Source organism: Sander vitreus, chromosome 6, assembly GCF_031162955.1.
Source record: "Sander vitreus isolate 19-12246 chromosome 6, sanVit1, whole genome shotgun sequence".
NCBI classification, from domain to species: Eukaryota; Metazoa; Chordata; class Actinopteri; order Perciformes; family Percidae; genus Sander; species Sander vitreus.
The window spans coordinates 11,100,030-11,124,328 of NC_135860.1; the positions used below are offsets into that span (position 1 = coordinate 11,100,030).

The window sequence follows — 24,299 nt, forward strand, 5'->3', positions numbered from 1 at the left end:
TCAGGTAAAAAAAATAATTGTGTAGTGCTTTGCACTTCATAAGTTGTAAGAGGTTTACCATCATCACAGAATATACATACTATTCCAAATTAAATTGAAACAGAATATATTTGGAATTGTTATGTGTTGCGCCGCATAAAATGTAATGTATACAAAAGTTGAAAGGGCAATCTGATGTTATATCTATTCTAGTGATATGAATATAGCCCATGGAATGCTGCTTCTCCATTACCCCTGGCATTAAAGTAACTTTGAGTATGATGCATTAATAGATTTCTTTGTATTTTACAGCCTCCACCGGAAAAGTTCTCCTGCTACCTACCTAGGTGCCTCTCATTCTTAGTTTTAAGTTGACTTATACTTACTTATACTGATATGAAAATCTAATTCAGATGAGGTTTGATTTATTTCTGTCTGTATTTTCCAGATTTCCAGAGACGGGAGGCCATTATTCGTGCCCTGATGGAATTCTTGGGGGAGTCGTCGGGGGAACTCAAGGATTACAAGGTACATTCAAACATTTTCAGATCATAAAGTTCACGTGAGTACATTATATTGAATTCTTATTCACTTCCCCTTTAAATACAACTTGCTTGCTCTGTATTATTCAGTGTTTCCAATAATGAGAGACAGGAAATAAAGTTCAGGAATCACTAGAGTTGTGCATAAGGTCCATAAGGCCTGATTTACTACAGGTTGTTTGTGCGTGTAAAAGCGAGTGCAAACTTCAGCTGTTATTGGTACTGTGGAACAAGAATAATTTCAGAATCAGAAAAATGTATTTCAAACTGAATATTCACAAGACACAAAATTCCGCAGCAGACAGTACTACAAGAGTTTGAAAAGGGGTTGGAATAAGCAACGCTTATGTTTCCAGACCATAACAACACAAATGCATACACAAAAGAGACAAATAATAACATCATCATCATCATCATATAGGATGCACTCTCTAGTTCCCTGCTACCCCTTTCCTCCTCAGTTGGCAGTCTGCTCCTTTTTGTATGATTCAAAGACTACATTTCTAAACTTAGTGAAATTATTTCAAATGTTTAGGATCGATAGGTATTGAAATATTGAGATTTTTGACACTAGTCTATAACTTGAATAACAAATTAAGCTGTACTATGCACCTGAACATGGATTCACATATATTTTACAGGATATCAGCAGATAGGAAGCTCAAGAGGACCAGGCTGAGCAAGTCCTGAGGATCTGTGTCTTGCACACAAGTGAAGAAGATGAAGGTGCATCCGAAACTGATGTGTCGATTGTTATTGAAGGGACTGAGGTACTTGACAACTGTGGAAGTGTTGCAAAGGCCTGTCTCCTGCTCATGGGCATCATTTATGCCATTAACTTGAGTTATCCCCCAAAAACGAAGTACACTTTTGAAGTTTTTCAAAAGCTTTTTCTAGAGCTTGATGTCCTTAAGTTGTCCCCAAAAATCCTGTCTCTGCGAAACAAGCTTCTAGCTTGAGTGCACGTTTGACCCATGAGTTGTCCTTTCAAAGAGGGCGCAAAAAGAAAAATACGGCACAGTTGTTTATGTGGCTATTTGTCTATTTTCTTATTTTTCTCTCGTTTTAATGATGTCATTTTTATTTTAACTTGTTGCACTGTATTAAACATGTGGCCATGTAGAGTGGCTAAGTTTTGGGGACAAAATAAAGGAAGTTAGATCAGCATTTTCAAGTTAAACCAGAGGTTCTCAACTGGTGGGTCGTGGGGCCATTTTCAAAGGGTCACGGATGTGAGTGTGGGCATGAAAAGAGTGAGGGGCGAAATATTGCACTTTTTAGTGTCAAGATGCTCTGCTTTTGGTGGATATTACTCATGATACAGAAACGGACGTTTAGAACCTCAGGGCAAAACACTTTTCTTTAAGATGAATCGTTTTAAGATGTAACCAATAATCAGCATGTCTTTTAAGATGCACCGAAGGTTCGTGAAACATGTCAAATGTTTTTTTTCGAGAGTTTAAGGTTAAAAGTCTATCCAAAAGATAGGCTATGTATGCTCTATGCAAACAGTTCCTGAACTTTTCCTTGTGCCTTTTAACAAGCTACATCAAACCCATTTTAGCCACCCTAAGATGAAATTTCTGTCATCATCTACTCACCCCGATGCCGATAGGACTGAAGTTTTGTCAACATTCATGCTCTTCTGGGAGTTTGCCGAGATGTTTGTTTGTCACAAAACTGCAGTGAACGGCAACTTGGCTTCAAACATCCAAAAAATGTCATGAATCAAAAAAATGTCTCCATACTGCTCATCTGAAATAATCCAAGTGTCCTGCAGCTTACACATTCCTAGATGTTTTGAAAAAAACATAACAAAATTGTGTTTTGGCTTTGTTTGCTCTGCTTTGCTTCCTCTGTGGTGCTGCGTGAACACGGATGGGCTGGCTGGAAGTTAGTAGTGTGGAAGTTTGTGAAAAAATTATTTATTCACTTAAAAAAAAAAAAATGGGTTGTTAAATTTAAACAGTTGCCTCATTTTTTTTAAGTCATTGTTTCAATAAACAAAAACATTAAGAACAAATTTAGGTAATTTAAACTGCAGAAAAATTATGTAAAATGTTGTGTAAATATTACTTGAATATAGTCCATAAATAAAAGTTAGAAAAAGTATTTAAAAATTACCTTGAAAAGCCATTGGTTTTAGGTGAGATTTTTCAGTTTGAAGCAGTCAGAGTTTAAGTAAAATTTACAAAGAATGAGAGAGTAAAATTAAATAACCATATTAATAAACATCAGTAAATTACCTGAGGTTTGCTAGTAAAAGAAACTTATATGTGCAAGTAAAGTTTACTTGATGATCGCCCTTGTAGAATTTACTTACAATTTCTAAGTGCAAAAACTTTCCTAGGTTTTCCCAAGTAAATAACACTCACCATTTTTTTCAGTGTACTTGCAGCATTTAAAAGTGCATTAAAAACATTTTATAACATGATCTCTTTCCAGAATCAGAATCCTTCAGTGTCCATGTTTCATTACTTCCGCCAACGAGATTATATGTTCGCTTTGTTTGTTTGTCTGTCAGCAGGATGACAAAAATTACTGGCCCGATTTTCATAAAATTTGATGGAACGGTGTAGCATGGGCCAACGAAGAATTCTCCGAGCAAATTCTTTTTTACGGGCATTAGTAACTAGTGGTGTGGCGTGACTTTGCCACTAGGTGTGGCTACGCCTTTACAGGTAGCTCTGTGTATTTTGGCCGTCTTTGTTATGTTACTAGTTGGAAAGGGTTTCTACCAACAAAAAAATAGCCCCAATAAAAAGTACAGACAGCGTGTTCTGTGGACTATTCACAGTATCTGTTGCTGTAAAATGTTTCATATGGTATATATTTTTTAAAGCTGTGAGCACAAAAACAAATTCACTTCCATTCTATTGGGGATATCTCATAATCCTGGCTAATAAAACTAGCCAAAAAAGGCAGAGAACCACTGCACCAGTACAACCAGTTGTGTTTTTGTAATTTAAGTAAATTAATCCTTTAACAGTTTGGAAGAAGATATACGGCCGCACAGGAAGAAAGCAGGGAATGAGTGACAAGAGTTTTTACTGAGCGTTAAGTCATTCCCGGGGCTCTTGTTCTAAGCTGCTTCGGGTTATTTGAGTTGTGACCTTCATCTGACAAACTCGCTTCACTAACCTTAAGGCTACCGCTACCTTCTTCATTCAACCGTTCACCTTTACACGAAAACCAAACCCCACTCTCGCCATCCTCTCTCTCCTGCTTTCTGTGTTGCTCATGCTCCGTTCTGACAAACTCCCAGCCCGAGAAAAAAAATAGGCACAATGCCCCCCCTTTACTTGTCAGAGGAAACATGAGAACTTACTCTTATGCCATCAAGAAAACATGTCGATTTTATAATAGATCTGATGAAAAGGGCACTTAATGACTGCCGCAGGCTCTGAAAGTCAGAATAAATTGGCTCATTCGTAGAAGAAGAGGGAGGAAGAGAGATACAGTAAGTGGAAAAGACAGTACTTACAAGCAAAGTAGCAGGAGAGGAGGAACACCAAGAAGAAGATGACCAGGAACGTGATGTCCGTCTCCAAGATTCCTGTGAATATGGGTGGAGGAAGTAGAGGAATGAAAGAAAAAACAATAATTGATGAGAAAGAAAGATTGAAAAAAACCGAGGAAGATGGAAAGAGGATAAAAGAAGGCATGAGAGGAGGTAGAGTCAAAACCAGAAAGCAAAGGAGTCAGTAAGGTTTGGAGAATAGAAAGGTGAAGAAGAGAAGGGCAGCAGAGGAAAAAAAAATTTGAAAAAGGAAAGGATGAAAACCCAGAGAGTCAGGTATGTGATGAGGATATTGGATTAGTTACGAAACAGAGGGGGGGGGGCAAGAGAACATTGGAGATGTAGGAATAATTCATTTAGAAGCTACTTGGGCCTCTTTTTCTTTTCATCCCTTTCTCTCAGTTCATCTATCATCATTAATTCATTCAGCCGTCCCTTCATTATTGTAATTTGTTCAGTTCAGTGTGCTTTATTGGCCATGCTAAGTGGTGTTGGCTTGTGCCATCAGCGATTCCTTCCATAATCTCTCTTTTTTTCTGTCTAATCACTCTTACCGAACTCATCTGCAGAGAAATGCTGCGTCCAGAAAGACTGGCCATTGGTCAGTTTCATCTCGTACTCTAGCTGCAAGCCATCGCCCTGCAAGAGAGCAGAGAGGAGGCAGGTGAGATAAAAAATGCATTCAGGCTTTGTGATCTGTACAAAATATACATTAAAGCTTAAAGCTGAAATTCTGTAAGTTGAAATGGCAGTGAAAGGTAACCACTCTTTAGATATATTCTTAGACATTACTCTTATTATTAGAGATGCACCGATAGACCGGCCGGTGACCGGAATTGGCCGGTTTTCACGTGCTCGGCCATGACCGGCGACCGGCAGGTCAGTCTGACATGCCGATTTCATGCCGGTCAATGCTACAATTAACTGGCAACATAAGTTATACGTGTTACAGTTTTCAAGGACGCACACTACATGTCCGCGCTATTCTCGCACATGTAGGGAACCTCGTGAATTAACCTGCAACATGTCAGCTGTTTGGAAATTCTTCAGCGTGTGTGCAGAAGATAACAAGTTTGCAATATGCATCACCTGCAAGGAAAAAGTAGGGCGTGGAGGGACGACACCAAAAAACAAAATCACATTTTTTTAGTTGGATATTGGATGTGAAAAGAAGGAAATGGTTCTAACATTGCACTTTAGATGTGTGTGAATTTCCCACACCAGGAGTCATTTATATAGTTCTATTTTATAGTGATCCATTATCTGTTCAAAAAATGTTCTATGTTCTGTGCAAAATGTTCTATTAAAGAAAAGATAGAAAATAAATATTTGTGTGTGCTGTAAAGTGGTTAGAAAAAATGAAATCGGAATCGGCTAAAATCGGTATCGGCTGGCCTAACTCAAAGAAAATCGGAAATTGGAATCGGCCTAGAAAATTGTAATCGGTGCATCTCTACTTATTATAAATCTGATGATGGAGACCTACAGGACCTTTTGGGAGGAAACAAAGACGTTAGCTGGACTAACAACAAGCTGGACATAGGCGTAAATCCCAGGGGGGTCGGGGGGTCAGGAGCCCCCTCCTCCCCCATCTAAGGGTTGTCCCCCCCTATGAAACATGATTGAAAACCATGCTGTGTATTGTAAATAACATAATGAGATATATATATATATATATATATATATATATATATATATATATATATATATATACACATACACACATACATACACTTAAAATATCTGTGTAAGTAGTAAAACAATACAAACCCAAACAAATTAAATTATATTTTGAGTCCCCCCTCCCTTGACTCACAGTGGTTTGGTCCACTGCCTGCTTTACGTTACCCACACACATAGACAGTATATAAACTGGACCAACAGATCCCGTTGCTCTGTTGGTTTCGCTACAGTTAGTTGTGGAATGTAGTAAGTAGGCTGTTCAAAGCTATTTTATTCATATTAAACATCGGATTAAGTTTTTCTTTTCTCAAATATAAATGATGCTGAGAAATTCATAAATTAGTCATGACAAAAAAAGTTTGCTATGTTAGTGTAATATAATGTAACGTTACCTAGCTCGTTTAATAGCTTGTTGTATAGAAATGCACCCACTACAACTAACGTTAACACGGCGATAAGACTAACGTTATGTGTGTGAACTGATATTAGGGTTAATATTGAAGATCTACAGTTGTGTTTTGCTTAATATGATGTTAAGTGGCTGATCAGTAGGTTTGCTGCAGTTAACACTGCACAGTCAGGCTGCTGATATTTGAGCCATGGTCCGGGCCAAAGATTCTAACTTGCACAAACCTCAGTAAGATAAAGGATCAATCGTCAGACTACACTAACATATTCAACTAAACAACCTCTCTGCCCCTGCACTCTCTCTGCTATTAGAGGATGGAGAGTGAGGATGGCATGTTAACAAGGGGCATGCACTTTGGTCATTTTGCTAACAAGGGGGATGGCATTCCCCCCTCAAACTACTACTGGTTCTTTTTCAAGGTTGATGGTAGAACTTCCGTTGTTTTTTGGTACCAATACAATACCATTACCAAAATTAAACTTGTTTTCATTACCTTACTTTATCTGAGGAGCAAGATAATGAACGTGTTGTTTCCACAAAACCCTGTTTCGTTATTTAGCAATACAAGCCAAAAGTTAAATGTTGTCTAAACAAGAACTTAAATGACGAGAAAAGAAAAATTAAACTGTGATTTAAATCAGGAACTATCTAGAAGATTTAATAGAATATGAGAATGACTTGCTGCTATTCAGTTGGTACCAAAAAAGTGTTAACTTATTATTAAAGTTGATGTGATGACTATAGAAGTCTTGATCGCTCAGCATTCAGAACGATCGGCAATGCAGCCTTTGAGACCAGGAAAACAAAAATCTAAACTAACCAAATCAGGAAAATTAAAATCCCAGAGGATATCGAGTTTCATATTACAATGTCAACACATCACACTGCTTTCACTTTACACTCAGAAACCAAGCAACATATCTGTGAACTGATGAAAAAACAGACAGTTTTGCTTGATTCATCATTTTCTCCTGCAGTTATTTTCCACTGACGTCCATTCTTCACACCAGAATGTTGTGTTAGTGAACAGGGCAAAAGAATCGCATGAGACTTTGTGATTTTGTTTGATGAGATGTGTTTTAACATAAGATTCCGGCCTACCCAGATTTCTTCCAACTTTTCCTGTTTCAAAAGGAGGGAAAATATCCAAATCCTCCTTGGGGAGGGGCACACTGTTGGTTTAGCTGCTCAGTGTAATTGTGTCGTATGGTCCCCCAGTTGCCTGGAAGTGGGATCTCCCAGGTGTGTGGAGAAAGTTAGTAGAGAAATAAAAAAGGAATCTAGGCTGCTCTGCCTACTGTGGTGCCAATGAGATGATGACCCAGATTAACAGGAATAAAGAATTGAGGGATTCAACAATTTCCTCTGCTTTAATGCACAGTATTCTCTTTTTTTAAATCAATAATAGTGTGACGCATTAATCAATTATTTGTTAGGCTTATTATGATTAAATGTAAATCAGATATAATTGTTCTACATTACAATGTTTTGAAAGAGCACAAAAAGAGAATATTTGGGTATGTAAACATGCAGGAAAAGAGAAATACCGTGGACGAAATAAACGCACCTGTGTGTCACACCCTTGTTGGAATGATGTTCATATTTGCCAGTCACACAAATAAAGTGTCAAACTAAAAAGTGAATATTGGGGAGGTAAGCAAAAAGTGGGATGGGGAGCGGAGAACAAGATAGGGGGGGACAGAGAGGGGTTGACAATCAGAGCACAGAGAGCACATTTCACACACACAAGTTCAAAGCCGATGGAGTTTGCGCTTGGAAAAGAGAGGGAGGGGGAGAAAAAAGACTTTGATTTCATTTGGCAGCCTGAGACTCCATCTCACTACCTCTATCAAAAAAGGGCGAGAAGCATGGAGCGTGCACTGCCACAAAATCAATACAGACACAAAGAGCAAGGAGAAAGAAGTAAAGAGAGTGATAGATGTAGAGAGGGAGAAGGTTAAAAAAAACGGTAACAAGAAAGTCAGAATGAAGAGAAAGGAGCACACGCAAAGAGGGAAAGAGAGATATATGCAGGGGCAAAAGAGCGATGAGGGAAAAAGTAGCACTTCACACAGCAGGGATTATCTCTTGGTGGGACTGACAGGGAGTCACAGGATGATTTCAGGGTTGCTTGTTGGTTTCAGGTGTACAAGGCTTCTCTTCCACTCAATCCACTTCTGATATACTGTACTGATATTTGACACACTGAATGTTGCTCTAACCCAAACACCTGTGCAGTCTTGTACATCTTGTGATCCTCTGCGCTGCTGATAACTGCATTTAAAAAGCTTTTGAGAGTGGGGAACTTTTCTCTGGACCAACAGTGCATGTGGACAGCCGACCATTATGCTCATATGTGATTGTTCGGCATGTCATTCCAAAACCATGGGGCATCAAAGTGGTACTCCAACACTATACTGCATTTCCATAAAGTTAGGGGACTCACAAGAGACAGATTCTAAAAGGAATGGTAAAATATATCCTGACTTTTAGTACCTTGTATGGTTTTACTGCACCTCCAAAAATACTGTAATTTACATTTTCTGTAATGCAACTAGATGACATCTTTTAATTGGACTATCCCTGCCTGGCAAACGCAAATGTCTTTCAAACTCCACACTTCTAGATTGAAAAGCAGGCTTTCTTTCAAAGCTCATCCAAATCAAGGTGTACATTTAATACGCTGTTATAACAGTCTCCACTTCTCTGGGAAGGTGTTGTGCTAAAGGGCATGACTCGGAGTTGGTGCTCCAATTCATCCTGAAATTGTTTGATGGGGTTGAGGTCAGGGCTCTGTGTCAGGGCCAGTCAAGTTCTTTAACAACAAACTCAGAAAACCATTACTTCATGGACTTCACTTTGTGCATGGAGGAATTTGAAACAGATCCTTCCCCAAACTGTTACAACAAATCAATAGTCAGTCTAAAATATCATTGTATGCTGTACTGTAGCAATACGATTTCCCTTAATCAATTAATTGAGAAAATAATCACCAGATCAATACTAACTGTAGCCTTTAATGAAAACAATTGGTAGTTGCAGCCCTAACAAAGTGTATTTTGACATGCAAATAAAGCAAATAATAACCCAGCAGAATCACACTCTGAAGTATGGCACTTTGTGTTCACACTGTGAGCAACACAATCTACGAATCATCAGGTTTGTTTATTTCCTATAAAAATGAGTATCTCTCCCAAAAGACTCCAAACACTGTGAAATACTCCTTTTATTGTTTCTTATTTATCACATTAAAGAAGTGCAGAAGTCCAAACTGGCTTCCCAGACTGGCACAGAATAATACGTCAAGAATCCTTCAGTAACACTTTACTTGAAGGTATCTACATAAGGGTGACATGACACTGTCATGAACACATGACACTGTCATGACAAAGTCTCTAACCCTAACTTGTCATGACAAAAACCGAATGATACTTACTAAAAGAAGTGTTATGTCATAAACGTTTAGGACTTGTTTATGTTTATGACATGTTCATGACAGTGTCATGTCACTCTTATGTAAATACCTTCAAGTAAAGTGTAACCAATCCTTCTTCTGTATGTGACTGTTTAAAGTCTTTATGAAAGATATATAGTTTACAATGTTGGGGGGGAGGTGGGTTAGCACTAATTTAAAAAGAAAACACATCACTTTTAAAGCTGGTACTGTAAAATGATCGTACTTGAGGTTTAATACTCTTTTAGCCAAAGCTATATTTTTTAATGAGCACATGCAGTAATTGGAAAAATAACATAAACACTCGCGATAACATGCGAGATCCCGCTTGCTCACTGTGTTACCGTAAAAGCCATAGCAATGCACAGGTACATTTCTTTATATGACAAGTACAACCATTACTACTATTATACCCTTCTTCCAAAGTGGTGAGAAACACCAAGAGAAATGCCAAGAATTTAGTTTACATTAAAACAAAAATGATGGCTGTGTTAACGAAATGCAAAATTAATCAGAGCACACTAGGCCAAATTGCCTTCTAATATGATGAGTTGCAATGCTGACAAACAATGTAAAATTGAAAAGGCTATTTTTTTTTTTTAAATGGAGTCCGGTGCAGTGCTCACTCCACATAAAATGCTACATTACATCAATTCCAACAATCTTCACGGAGATCAATGAGGGCATAATAGCATTATTGATCTAATTTCACTGAATATTATTCTCTGGTCTAGCTCAGCTAAAAACACAAAAACACCTGATCCGTCAGCACCTTAGGGTGCCATTCCCTACCGAGCCTGTTTGCAACTGGTAGGCTACCATAACGTAATCATCACTTCACCCAATTGACTTTAGCAGTTTCGATACTTAGTGTATGTCTCTAGATATTCAGAGACAGACACTTGACTGTCTTGCTATTACAGACACGTGAACAAACCACTGACACAGGACTCCTGACTGTGCATTGCTGCAGAATGAAACACTGATGTATGAAACTGCAAATCACATGAATTCTTACGTGTTTTTGTTTTCATTAGCAGCAATTCTGCTCAGCATAATAAAGCAGTGGTTGATTACAGCCATTCAAAACTTTCCATTTCTCCACTTCTGTTTGAAAGACCACAAGGATAAGCGCCTCATAAAATAACGCTCAGACAATGGTTGCTGGGTCTATGGTGAGCAATGAAGCCATGTTATTGAGTTGTTCGGTTTTCTGTTCATTTTCAATTAATGGCATAATTAGCTACAACTAACGAGTTATATTATTGTAACTCATCTAAACATTTCCATAAAAGGCAATAACAGAGAAATAAGGGTTGCCTTGTGAAATCTTTGTAGCTGTACTCCGCTACACAAATGTAATTAGTGCTATACATGCAAAGACATCTGCAGGAGAAAAAACAACATTCAAGCCTGCTAATATTAGTGAACTTTGTTTGTTTTGGCTTCTTGTCTGAGAAACCATCTGACTGCAAGAGGTCCTCTGCACTATAATTTGTGATGACCTGAATTTTATTTATAATGATTTTTTCCCCTGAAAAAATAACATTTATTTGCAGCCTTGAGGTTTCCTGCTATAATTAAACAAGTGAAATTGCCTGGAAATGTTATATAAAAATCACATTCTACCATTTTGTGCGGGCAGGTCCACATCTGGGGATTGAGAGCAGACATCCTATGGTTTTAAAGAGCTTATGAGCCGATGTAGATTTAGACCCGCTTCAGCACAGGTAAAGACTGAGATGGAAAGTACATGAAAGAAGAGCTGGATAAGAGAGGAGTAGCAGCACATGAAAATGAGAGTGCTCAAGAAAATGCATGGAATGAGCAAGAGGCAAAGAAGAAATGAGACCAGTGAGATGGCAAGATGGAGAGGAAAAACACAATTAGAGATAGGGTGACGGAGAGGAGCGGGAGACGGAGTAGTAACTGGATATGAAATGACGTGGAGCATGTCACAGCTTGGTGACAGAGTTGAAAGCGAGCAGGACGTAACCAGTGATTGTGACCGACAAAAGAAAGATGGAGCGGTGTGAAAGCGTAAGGAAAGCGAGAAGGCACAAGGCGAGGGGTAAAAATTGGCTGCGGGACGTGGCGGGCATATGTCCCTAGGAGTAGAGACGAGCCTTTACACTTTAGTCCAACGGCATCAGGCCGCATGTCTGTCTGGGGACACTGCCGTGACACTAAACAACACTCTGCAGGAAGCATCCGTTCTAATCATATCCCTCTTCAACCAAAAGCACAAAAACAAACCCACAAAAAAAGGATTTCACACACACACACACACACACACAACCAGGAGCTTTACAAGATGTAACCCAAAGTGTGACACTGATAGGCAGGCAGACATACAGTGATCCAGAAATATTACTTATTCACCCTTTTCCTTCCCTACTTTCAAAAACATTAAAACACTGCATGCATAAAAAAAACAGTAACACACACACCTATTTTTGAGATTTGGCCTTGACTGAAGCCATCTGTGTAGGAGGATGAATCATCACTGAGCCAAGCTATCAATTTCATGATTTATTTACAGAGTGCCACAGTCCAGACTCACTATCAACAAACAACACATTACAGCTAACACTGGGTTCTTTTTCTCCCGGCGCACCATTAGCACAACACTGAGTCCCATTATAAAATAACACAATGCTTAAAACTCCAAAAAGCTAGCTAATCAATAGGCTGCAATAGAGCCCTTGTAATGTTCAGCACAGTTTCAGCAGAGAGTTGCATATTAAGAGTCTCAGCGCTTCGTTGCACAGCTGTAGCATGGGAGAGAAATAAAGCTCCTCACGGTGTCTAGAGACAATTCAAAGTGAGATGCAAAGCTTCAGGATGACTGTAGGGCATGTGAGACTGTGGGACATTTTGGCTATATTACATTTGGAATCAGGTCAGATGGTCAGCAACATGGAACAGCATTTGATAATCCTTCCTAATCCTGTATGTATGTATGTATATATATATATATTAGGGCTGTCAAAATAACGCGTTAATTTCGATTAATTAATCTGAGAAAAAAATAACGCGTTAAAAAAATGAACGCAGATTAATCCATTCCATACTGACGTTTGCATACAGACGAAAATCTGGTGCCACTGATATGTCATCGCTTCTCTCTGCTGCTCTGAAACGGACGTTACAGGAAACACAAACCCCGCTGCATGTGACGCTAGTTAACACAATACTCAACAGCAGCTAACGTTAGCCTACCGTTAGCTAGTAGCTGGATTAAACACGGTTAAAATGCTGACAGCTAACGCTAAACGGTGTAAAGTTTGACTGTGTTTTACTGTAGAGGATTCAACACCGGGATGTAACAATCTGCAGCTGCGTCGGAGAAACAACACAGACAACAGTTCAATGAAACTGGTAAACTACAGCTTCGTGGTGCATTTGAAGTTATTGTAAATGTCCTTTTCCTATCTGGTTGTTGTTTTTGTCATTCAACAGCAATTTACTAGTGAAATAAGTTATTGTTATACATTATTATTAAATCATTTAATTTTGACCATATGGCCTTAGCAATAAACAAGCCGTTCTTTGATGTCACCAACTGTTGTTTAGTAACCTTTTTTTTTCTTTTCTTTTTTTACTTTCTTAAAAAGTATCGGTTCAGTTAATTATGTATGCGATTAATTAATCACAGAGTATGTAATTAATTAGATTACATATTTTAATCGATTGACAGCCCTAATATATATATATATATATATATATATATATATATATATATATATATATATATATATATATATATATATATATATAATTTCCATGCGATTTTTGCTTATTTAGATTACTTGTGGCCTGGTGCAAAATACTCATATGGTAAAGCACATACTGAAACAGAAATTATGTTCAAGTTGATTTAAAATTTATAGTGAGAGACAGCACAAAAACATGGCCTCAAAACTTCCAGGTTTTCACAGAGTTGTCCTCATTGTGAGCTTTCCCATTTTAAATTCTGATGCTGCTGCTTCTTGCACATGAAATCATTTTGAGTTGTTCTGCATGACTGCAAAAACTTAAAACTATGATTTAAATTGTGAAAATAGCTTTTCCTGGGGAATAAAAAAAAACCCAACACATTTCAATAAATGTATATGATATGATGATATTTAAGACATCTATATTATTAGTATGCCTTCATTTTTGATGAACAGATGACGCTGATGTGGCTGATGTGGATGATGATGACAGTGATGACGTTTGTTTATCTGAAGAGCAGCAGAAAATAAACACAGTGATGGCATGGGTATGTTTGTGCCTGAGCCTTCCGAGTCTGTTTGTGTGATAAAGGTGGTGAGTCACCATGGCAACCACCTGGTGCACCTGCCCCTATGGAGACGTAGAGCCAGTTGGGGCAGGGGGGGTCAGAGGTTGGTGCTTACCCCACACTTGCTGAGAGCGATGTACCACCATCTCTCCCTCACTGAGCGGAAACTACGGCCACCCACGCAGCTCAGAACCTCCTCATTCCCATCTCCCTCCACCTGAGAGAGAGAGAGAAATAGAGGAAATGCATGGATGGGGTCTGCTGGGATGCAAAATGGTGGCACATTTTACCATTGAGACACACTGAATTATCACAGTAGAGTGGGATCCCGATATATCAAGATACAAACACATTTCACACCCCAATATAGCCTGAAATGTGGCAACAAGATCCACTAACCGCCACAACAACAGAGTCACGCTGGCAATCACACTTTTTAATGTGATAAACAAACATGTTGTGCTGCTTATTGAAAAAGAAACAAAAGGAAGGTGGAAAAAAAAAGGTGTTACAGGAGAGAAAGATCACTTGTACCCTTTTTTTATTGACTGAGATGAATCATGAACACTGAAAATATGTGAATCAGTAAAATGTTACAAAAACACCTTACAGGCCATTAGCTTTCACTGCCTCTCTGTGTCTCTGTGTATTTGTTTACCTCTTTTACATATTTCTGTTCCTTTTTTGCATTACAAAAGAATACGCAATAGGAAAGATGAAAATAAGTTCAACTGTCTGGTGATAAAAAGGAATAATGTAATACTGTGTAACACACACACACACATATCACAACACAGAGAGGTCAGCGGTCAACTGTAGCATTGTATTCTGTGTCTTTCTCAGGGACAGGATACCGCTCTGTAAAAGTATGTGTATACAGTATATGCACATATTTGTGTTAATGTGTGAGCTCTTACCACACAGCCTGACCAGGTGTAGCGTGTGGTGAGGTTGATGACCTGGTTGTTCTCGGGGCGCAGCACCGCTTCCTTCTGGTAGCAGTTCTGACAGGAGACAACATCGAAAACTGACGTAACTGAATAACTGTTATATCTACTCAGCCTTTCTCATCTATTTCTTTTTCCACACATATTATTTAACAACAGAGCAGCATTGAAGGCATAAGAGACCAGTCCAGAATATAAGGTGCGTTTAATCAAAATTTAATTGAAATTGTGGCTTGCCATTGAAGCTGCTGTAAGTGGAAATAAAATTGATGTTTTCTCGTCTCTCCTGTGATGGATTTCTCCCCGTGTATGCTGAATATTGGTAAGTGTGGAATGAAGGTCATACTATTTGATTCTGGAAATATCAAAACATAATGTCACATCTGTGTGTCAGAAGTGTTTCTGTTATCTACATTTTGCTGTCGCCACTTCAGAATTTTATGAAACATCATGAAGTCGCAATTACACAACTTTGCAGAGCTGTCCGCTCCACTGAACTCAAACGGTCATCTGCTCTCTCTCCACTTTGAGGAAGAGCAACTGGAACAATGACAGGACGTCAATCACTCGCATGACAACCAAATAAACAACAGCGTGAGTACAGCATTTTCTCCTCAGGCAGAGTGACAAACAGGGACGAAAGCCTTGACGGCTGTGTTCCCATGGAAGCTCACTCACGTGGGTCCTGTGAAATATGACCGGTTGTTAGCTTAGAAAATAGCGATATGGGGCACTGAATTTGAAGTTGAATTTGATAATTTAACTATTTATCAGACCACAAATGAGACAAGAATTAGCTAGCAAGCGAAACCCTGCCTCACTCCCCGCCACAAGGAGACTACTTTGCCGGGAGGAAAATGGGTGGCAGCTGAAATGGGCGGCAGCTGACCTTCAGTTAGCGGCTGTAGCAAAATGCTATTCTTTTTTTTCTAGACCATTTTAGCATGGATTTTCTTAGATAGAGATACACCTGATAACCCTAATTACTCAGAAGCTCACCTCACTCTAATCACACAAAAAACATCAGATGCTATGTGTTCATAAAATAACACCGAGCTGGTTAAGCACAGCTTTAAAATGGGAGAGCGGCGGGTAAAGTCGTCTGCTTACGGTAAATGGTTGCATTATACATTATTCATTGGTTGTGAAAGCAATTTAATGTCAATTTTATAGACTGTATCATGCTATTTCTCATAGTAGCAGCTGGGTTTGGCATATACACAGACTAAGGATTCATGCATGCTACTCCTATAGCTGAGGCCCATATTACATGAAACCACTCTTCTCTCTAAAAGCCAAAGATCTCAATCTTAAAGCTTTGGGAATTATGGAATCACTGAGTGTTAAATGTCACTGCAGAGACTGTGATTGGGAGAATAAGTTTGTGAACCCACCAAATGTAGCGATTACTCTAAATGCATACTCTATTAAGTATGTGGAAATATATGCATTTTTTATTGTTTTGACTCTGTACTCAAGTAAATTGTATTTGAAACAAGGACTATGAGGCTTCAGTTTTAAGGGTAAACTTTGACTACCCTAATTATGAACAGTGCAGCGGTACAAAGACAGGGTTGCAACTCCTAAAACGTTCACGCAATATGGATATAAATATCCTCAAAACATGGCTGATAAGCACCTTTTATATCCCCGTTTTATTTAAGATCTAATTTGTTCGAGTACCAAAACAACAAAAACTGTGTCACTGTCTAAATACTTATGGACTTTACCATACATGGCAGTGTTACAGGTTTCCAAACCACATCTATCTGCATGACATCTTCCTGCTATTATATATTTTCTGTGGAGCAACTTCAGTTCAGGCAGAAGTCTCTGGTGTCTCACTTTGTATTCACAAATATGGATTGTATCATCCTTGATCACTGCATGTGTCATCAATAATATATCATGTGTGTCATCATCTGTGAGTGAAAAGCCTTTCAATATATAAGAAAGGCTGCTTTGTTTTATTCTGAGCAGCATTAACAGGGTGTAATCCTTTGGTTCAAGTTAAAATGTGAAAATATGCAAAATTGGAGTCACTGCTTTTTCATTACAACAGTGACAAATTGCAAATTAGTAAATGGAGCTGTATTTCTCTTTAATAGTGGCTTGTCAAAAGACATAAAGCAGAGGGTGTCAGTGTCTCACCTTTTCGTGCCTCTTGTACACAGCTGGCCACTGAGAACTGTCATCAAAGTAGAGCAATATGTTCTGACAGCAGCGAGACTGCACAGAGGAGAGAGAGGGCATAGATCACAGAGGAGGCAGCGAGACCGTTTGAGATTTATAGACAAAAAAATTGTTTCCAAAGGCTGCAGGCTACAACAGTAAACCAAGGCATAGGTAAAAGAAGACAGAGCGGAAGACCAAAACAGACGCAAAGAAAAATAGAGCGGGGGAGAGCAAAAAGGAAGAGGAGGGGATAGAAAAAGAGGACGAGGCGGGTAAAGCAGGAACCGCCGGAGGAAGAAGGAGAGAAGAGAAAGAGAGATGGCATCAGCTTAGGTGAGGTAAGGAGGAAGGAAAGAGAGAACTAAAGTAGAGAAAGAAAGAATGAAGAAAAAAGAAAAGTAAAACAATCATGTTGCGCACGCGCGCACACACACAGACACACACACACACACACACACACACACACACACACACACACACAGTAAGTTGTCCTACCTTTGGATAGCGGAACCTGAAGTCCAGACGTCCAAAGTCGGTCAGAAAGCAGAAACGAGTGAGGAAAACCCAGTCCTGGAGTCAAGAAACAGAAGAGGGAAAAGGTGAATTAAAAAAAATTAACAGGCAACACAGAAAAAACATATCAAAGTCTACAGCCGCGCTAGCACCTCTGTGCTTGCATGGCTAACTCAGAACTAATCCCCATGTTTCCACTTTAAGAATAAGCGACACTTGTTGACCAGAGGCACCAAATGACAAAAAAAGAGTAAAACATCGCTCACAATTTGGGCTGTGTGTGGGTTGGGTTACTATCTCGACACGAAACATAATTTGTGGTTTTCCAACAATGTGGAGCAAGAAAAGAGAAAGGAAATACTTTTTAGAGACCGCAGTAACCCGTTGGAAATATACAGCTGCGCCTGCGAGGAGATTGTCAGTCGCTTTGAGTCTTGGCGGTCGATCTAGCAGAAGTACGAGCCCTGCTAGAAGCCACAGCATCTCAGCTCTGCAACAGGTCTAGACTGTGTTGATTTTATGCTGCTTTAAGTTTCTTTCATTGTTACACTCTTTGCGGAATTTTCCCAGTAAAATTTCCTTGCAGTTGTTAAAGGCAAACATTTTCTGATGGAGTGAAGAGAACTAATGGTTGATCAGTCAGCTATGTTTTTTTAGTTGAAAAATCTTAATTTACCCAGAATTCATGGCAAATTAGTCCTTAAAATATTGTGACTCATCCTTAGAGGAAAATATTCACAATACCAAACTTCATGGCAATTTATCCAACAGATGTTGAGATATTTAAAGGTCCAATGTGTGGGAATTTCTCCCATCTAGCATTGAGATCATTTAGCGCAATCAACTCTCTCGCACCACGCAGTTCAAAGTACCTATTACAGCTACAGTAGCCTTCACGCTTTTTTCTGATGACGCCAGTCTCTTGCTCTTTTCAATATCTTTTTTCTTTATCTGGGCGAAGAAGAAGACTCCTGTTCCTAAAATTTGGATTTTGATTACGTGTGGTCCTCCATGTTTCCTTCTTCAAACTTGCCGGGGCCGGGAAGCAACGATACCCATTAGCAGCATTAGCAGCACCTGTGAGTTTATCATGTGACAGCAAAAACGCAAAAGGCGGAGCAGTATGTCCTGTATGTCCCTTACCGACTAACATATTTCAAGATGGAGCATGAATATGGAGCGTCTATCCCAGTTCATGCAAATGTAAAATTTCAAGCCAAAAGGAATACTTGGAATTGATGGTGGTGGTAAATAATTCATGAAAAAGGACAAGTTTGTGAACGGGCAACACAGATTTTGATAATGAACAACTAAAAACGTTACACACTGGACCTTTAACTCAAAACCAGAAATGTCAGCCTTATGCTGTTTGTAGAGGAAAAGTCAAAGGGCTACCAAGTCAAGTCAGCAGCAGGACCATAAATGTCCATGCAAACCTTTGTGCCAATTCATCTTTTAGATGTTGAGATATTGCGGAACTTTGACTTGGCAGGTAGCTTCTAATTTCCCCACAGGATCAATAAACTCTCATCTTAATCCACTTTATACATCATAGTTTATTCATACACATTTTGTATAATTCATGTAAATATGCAAAGTAACTAAAGCTTTAAAATAGAGAAATAAGACGTACAATAGGCAAGTAGGAGAAAATGAAAATCCTCAATTAAAAGTACCTTACAATTCTGTTGTACGGTATAGTTACTTTCCACCGCTGATAAAATGTAATGATATTGCGTGTAGCAAGCCTAAATTCCATTAATTCCCGACATGTTTATATCTGTCAGCTGCTCGAACACATGGCTGTCCGCGCTGATGTACCGTTAGTTGTTGGGACACAGATTCTCCGTACAGTCTCTGGTTCTGGCTCTGACCACAGGAACAGTGACGGGACAGCACCTTGCTTCAACGCAGTGTAATTACTCCTGAAAATAATGTCCATCTCGCAAATGTATCAGTCTATGCAGTCATCTCAACCATTGAATTCCAGCAACAGGAAATAACCATTTTTTTCTCTGCCGAAATGTTCCGTGGTGTTGGTGAATTCTTAAAAAAACAAACACCACTACATGTCGGGTTATAATGTGTTGTAACTCGCGTTACTGAGATTGTAACGGGTATAATATTACCGAAATTGTATTAGTAATGCGTTATATTACTGTGTTACAGCAAAAAGGAATACATAACCGGTGTTTTCTAATGCTGGAGCAGAACCTTCTTTGCAGTTAGAAGCCATAGATAAAAAAAAATTTGTCTTTAAGGCTTGAAAGAAAATAAAGGTTGGAGAGAACATTAATGAGGCAATAAAGAAGAGAAAGATAAAGAGAGGAGAGAGGAAAGGGGAGTTGAAACAGAAGGGCAGAGTTTGAAAGAAGTTCAAAAAAAGGTGGAGGAGAAGTAAAAAAAAGAGGCTTAGGTATAAGAGATACAGAAGAAAAGGAGAGGAGGGAGGTGGTGCAAAGAGGGTAACCTTCTAGAGAGGGTTAACAGTGAGGGCATTAAGAGGCTGCTTAGCACATTAATAAGGGAAAGAGGTGGAGAAGAAGAAAAAAACTATCCATTCTTAATATTATTCAGCCATAGGCTTGGCAGCATGAGACCAGATAATAGTGCTGATGGTGCACTTACATAAGGCACTGCAGCAGCATCGGCATGGCGGATCAGTCAGTGGTGGTATATATATATATATATATATATATATATATATATATACACACATACATACATACATACACACACACACACACACATACACACACACACACACAGCTGTGGGCAGACTCATTCTGTAGATATGGATCATAGTGCTGAACACAGCACTATGATCCATATCACTTATATGATGTTTACACACACTTTTCTTTATCTGGAGGACTGCCCGGTGAGAGTATGTCCTACTTAGGTAGCCAGAAGAAATGAAGACTTTTGAACCAGAGTGACAAGAAAAAGTTATAGCTGGTCTTGCCAAATTAGTACAACAAATTTTGTATTTATTTTTAAAAGTTTTATTTAGACAAATGGCACTACAGAGAGACCGATGCCTTTTAATCACTAGGATGCCCCATTATGTTAACAAAATGATTGATAGCATAATGGCGCGTGCCACCTTGGAATGACAGGGACCGCCCCCGTGATTACGTTGTTTTTCCGACTACCAGCGTTCACATGGTTAGGATGGTCGGGATGCGTGTTCTTCTACTTCGGTTATATAGGCGTTTGGCATTGCATGACTGCCACCAACTGTTGGGCGTAGCCTAGAGCATCAGGTGTGTGAAAACCTGGTGAAAACATGGAGGCCACAATAATTTGCTGCGGTTTTCTTATGCGAGCATACAAACAGCACATCGTCAGGTGTTTGTGTTATCTGCACGAACGGGAAAGGACACGGATAAGGTGTTGGGTTTTTTTTTATACATAGGCCTATTTATGAATAATTTGGAACATGTTACGTCTGTGTATGTTTCTCAGCAGAGGCGTTTGTCCACAATAAATAAGTTTTTTGTCATTGAAATATGTTCAGTGAACCAAAGTCGCCTACAGTTACGAGTTTCCCACCTCTGATTCCCACAGGAAGGGACGTGAATGACGACGTTTTCACTCATTTTTCCGATGTCCATGAACGCACGGTATAGCCTGTACATTTTACAAAAAGTGAATGATTAAATTATGGTTTCAACTGGGCTGATGTTGACAAAGTCAAACATCACAGTATTGTTGGCTCTGGGTTTTCTATACTGATGCTAATACATTAGTTTTGGTATCAATACCAATATTGTTTAACAAAATGTTTATAATATGTTAAATGAAATGTTAGAGAACTCTATATGTTTTTGTATAAAACTCCTTTTTATGGAGCTAAATCAGGGCCAAATGTTTTGTTAATTTGAAAAAAAACATATATAGTTGAAAAACTAAAGCTTGAAATTGAAAAATTAAGTTTTGGTCTAAAACTTGAAAAATAAAAAAGTTTTCAAACTAAATATAATATAATAAATATAAGTTTGAATAAAATTTAGATTAAATTCTGGAATTATTTTGAATAAATTATTCATTTTAATTTTTCACTTTTGTATTTGTTTTCAGTTCCACATTTCATGTTTTCAGATTCAAAAGTTATTGTTTTTACGGCTTCAAATCTTTTTTTTACAGTTTCAGATCTGTTTTTCAGTTTCAGATCAGTTATTTTCAGTTTCAGACTTTTGGCCCCGATTTTGCGTAGGGGGCGTGGCTTCAACTCAGCTGGGCGTGGAATTATGAGTGACAGCCTAACAAAGAAGGCAGAAGACTCTCCTCAGTCAGGTTGCCTTCAGGAAATTGTGTTACTGCGAGAACTATGACTGAATGCTTTCTATCCATCATATACATGTGATTTTTACTAAACAAACTGATGCCAGTGACAAAGTTCCATTTACAACACGTGGTACCAATTACACTATAAGAGCAATAAACTGTGCCAGATTGTGCAGTTCAGCAGGAACAATGACTTCTCCCACTTCCACGTATGACTTTGAATGTATGCACCACAGTATTCACTTGGCAGTCAGCATGGCGTCCGCTCCGCCAAGGCAACCCTGGCGCCAGCGCACAGGTAAGACATGTGAAAGATATTAGGCTGTCACTCATAATTCCACACCCCTCTGAGTTGAAGCCACGCCCCCTACGCAAAATCGGGGCCAAAAGTCTGAAACTGAAAAAGACTGATCTGAAACTGTAAAAAAAGATTTGAAGCAAATACAAAAATAAGTTTTGAATCTGAAAACATGAGATGTGGAACTGAAAACAAATATAAAAGTGAAAAATGAAAATTAATAATTTATTCAAAATAATTCCCGAATTTAATCTAAATTTTATTCAAACTGAAAGAAAAAAATGGTACACTTATTTTTAGTTTGAAAACATGGTTTTATTTTTCAAGTTTTAGACAAAAACTTACATTTTCAATTTCAAGCTTTAGTTTTTCAACTATATATATTTTTTTCAAATTAACAAAACATTTGGCCCTGATTTAGCTCCATATATTTTTAATCATCAACTATTTTGCTATAACTTAATTGTTTTTAACAAACAAATGCCAACATTTTCCAGTTTCTCAAAGGTGTATATTTGCTGCTTTTCTTAGTGTTGTTTGTAGCTTCTATAATGTAATCATTTTCTGCTTTTTCTTGTCCTTCATTGAATATCTTTGGGTTTAAGATTTGCTTGGACAAAAAGATGTCCCATTGGGCTTTTGGAAATGGTGATGGGATTTTAATTATTTTCTGACACTTTATAGACCAAACAATTAACAATTAATCAAGAAATATATAGCGGCTTAAAGCTATAATATGTAGTGTCTGTCTCCCCCATGAGGAAATCTAAATAATGACAACAAAACTGTTGGGGTGTCCACATGATACAAGCCTTCAGTTATCGCACACCACCCCCACCCCTCCTCCACGATAGTTGCTTGTAACCAAGGAGGACACGGAGGATTAAAAAAACATGATGGATGCTATTGCCTTTGCATCCTTATTAGCATGTAGAAGGATATTGTTTGAGTGGAAGTCACCATTTACCCCCAAAGCTTCTTGATGGCTTAACGACCTCATGATGTTCCTATCTCTGGAGAAAATTAAATTCAGCTTAAAGGGGTCGGCGGGAAAATTCAAGTCTGTTTGGGGGCCCATGGTTAAGTACATTTCTAAGTTAAAGTCACTACAGGGAGAAGGACATGCGCAGCATTGATTCCTCATAAGTATATGTTAAATAATTTCAACTGATCTATAGTGTGACTGATTTGCATTGCTTGTTGGTGTACCATTGCTGCCGTGCTTTAACGACAAGAGAGGGATTTCTCGTTTAATTTTTCTCTTTTCTTTTTTTCCTCTCTTTTTTAATATTTTTATTTTTTTTCCCTTTTTATTTTATTTATTTACATTTCATTTCTTCTTTCTTCTGTATGTACCTGCATATATATGTACATATGTGCGTACATGTGGCCTACATATTCATCTAATTTCATGAGTGTACAAATAATTTCTGCTGTTATACTTGCAAACTCTATGTGGGACTTGGGGTTGGGGTGAAAATGTAAAAAAAATAAACCCATATGTTTATTCCTGTGAAATCAATAAAAATATAAAAAACAAAAACAAAACAAAAACATGGACTCTTCAGAAGAGGTAATTATGTTCGCTTGGTTTTCTGCGCGCGAAAGTCACCGCATGACACCAGTTTCTAAACATAGCCATACTGAGAAATAAAGAGTGAGTTTTGCGGAGCTGAAAGTCATAATTAGGTTTGTATCAGCTAATTTGGCAATTACTTGAATGTAACGGACGTTCATTAATATAAAAAAGTTACGCACTTAAGCTTTAACCAGTAAAATATATAATAATCATTAGATTATTTAGTTCAGGAATTATCTGAGCACACAATTCTGCTCTTCTTTATTAAAACTGGCCTGACTTCCGGTTTGAGCAATGTAGGCAGAGGACTCATGTGTGTGAGCCTCCCGACAACTTCAAATTAAATATCAATAACTGTCCTCTACAACAGGTCAGACACACATTAGGGGGCTGTAATATGGGTGCGGTGGCACAATGCCTAACTCTAAAACGAAAACTGATCAAGATTCGAAGAAAACTTCCATAAGCAGCAAGTTAGCTAAAATGGCGGCAGCTGCACCGGAGGCTAACGAGGATTTTTCTTTGAGTATGCTGACTACGGAGCTGTAAAAACAGCGCGAATATTTCAAAGAGGATATGAGTATGTGAATCAAGTCTTCCCTAGCACCAATTCAGCTATCCA

General features: G+C 38.5%; 1 protein-coding gene across 1 annotated transcript in view; it reads right to left on the reverse strand.

The window, feature by feature from the left end:
- Positions 1 to 24,299, reverse strand: part of tmem145 (transmembrane protein 145) — a 55,710-nt gene that overhangs the window by 19,082 nt on the left and 12,329 nt on the right. The window contains exons 2-7 of the mRNA XM_078252486.1: positions 17,493 to 17,567; positions 16,974 to 17,051; positions 14,793 to 14,879; positions 13,991 to 14,092; positions 4,596 to 4,680; positions 4,006 to 4,077 (exon numbers count right to left, since the gene is read on the reverse strand). Coding sequence (XP_078108612.1) covers positions 4,006 to 4,077; positions 4,596 to 4,680; positions 13,991 to 14,092; positions 14,793 to 14,879; positions 16,974 to 17,051; positions 17,493 to 17,567 — 499 coding nt within the window. The remainder of the gene's footprint in view (positions 1 to 4,005; positions 4,078 to 4,595; positions 4,681 to 13,990; positions 14,093 to 14,792; positions 14,880 to 16,973; positions 17,052 to 17,492; positions 17,568 to 24,299) is intronic.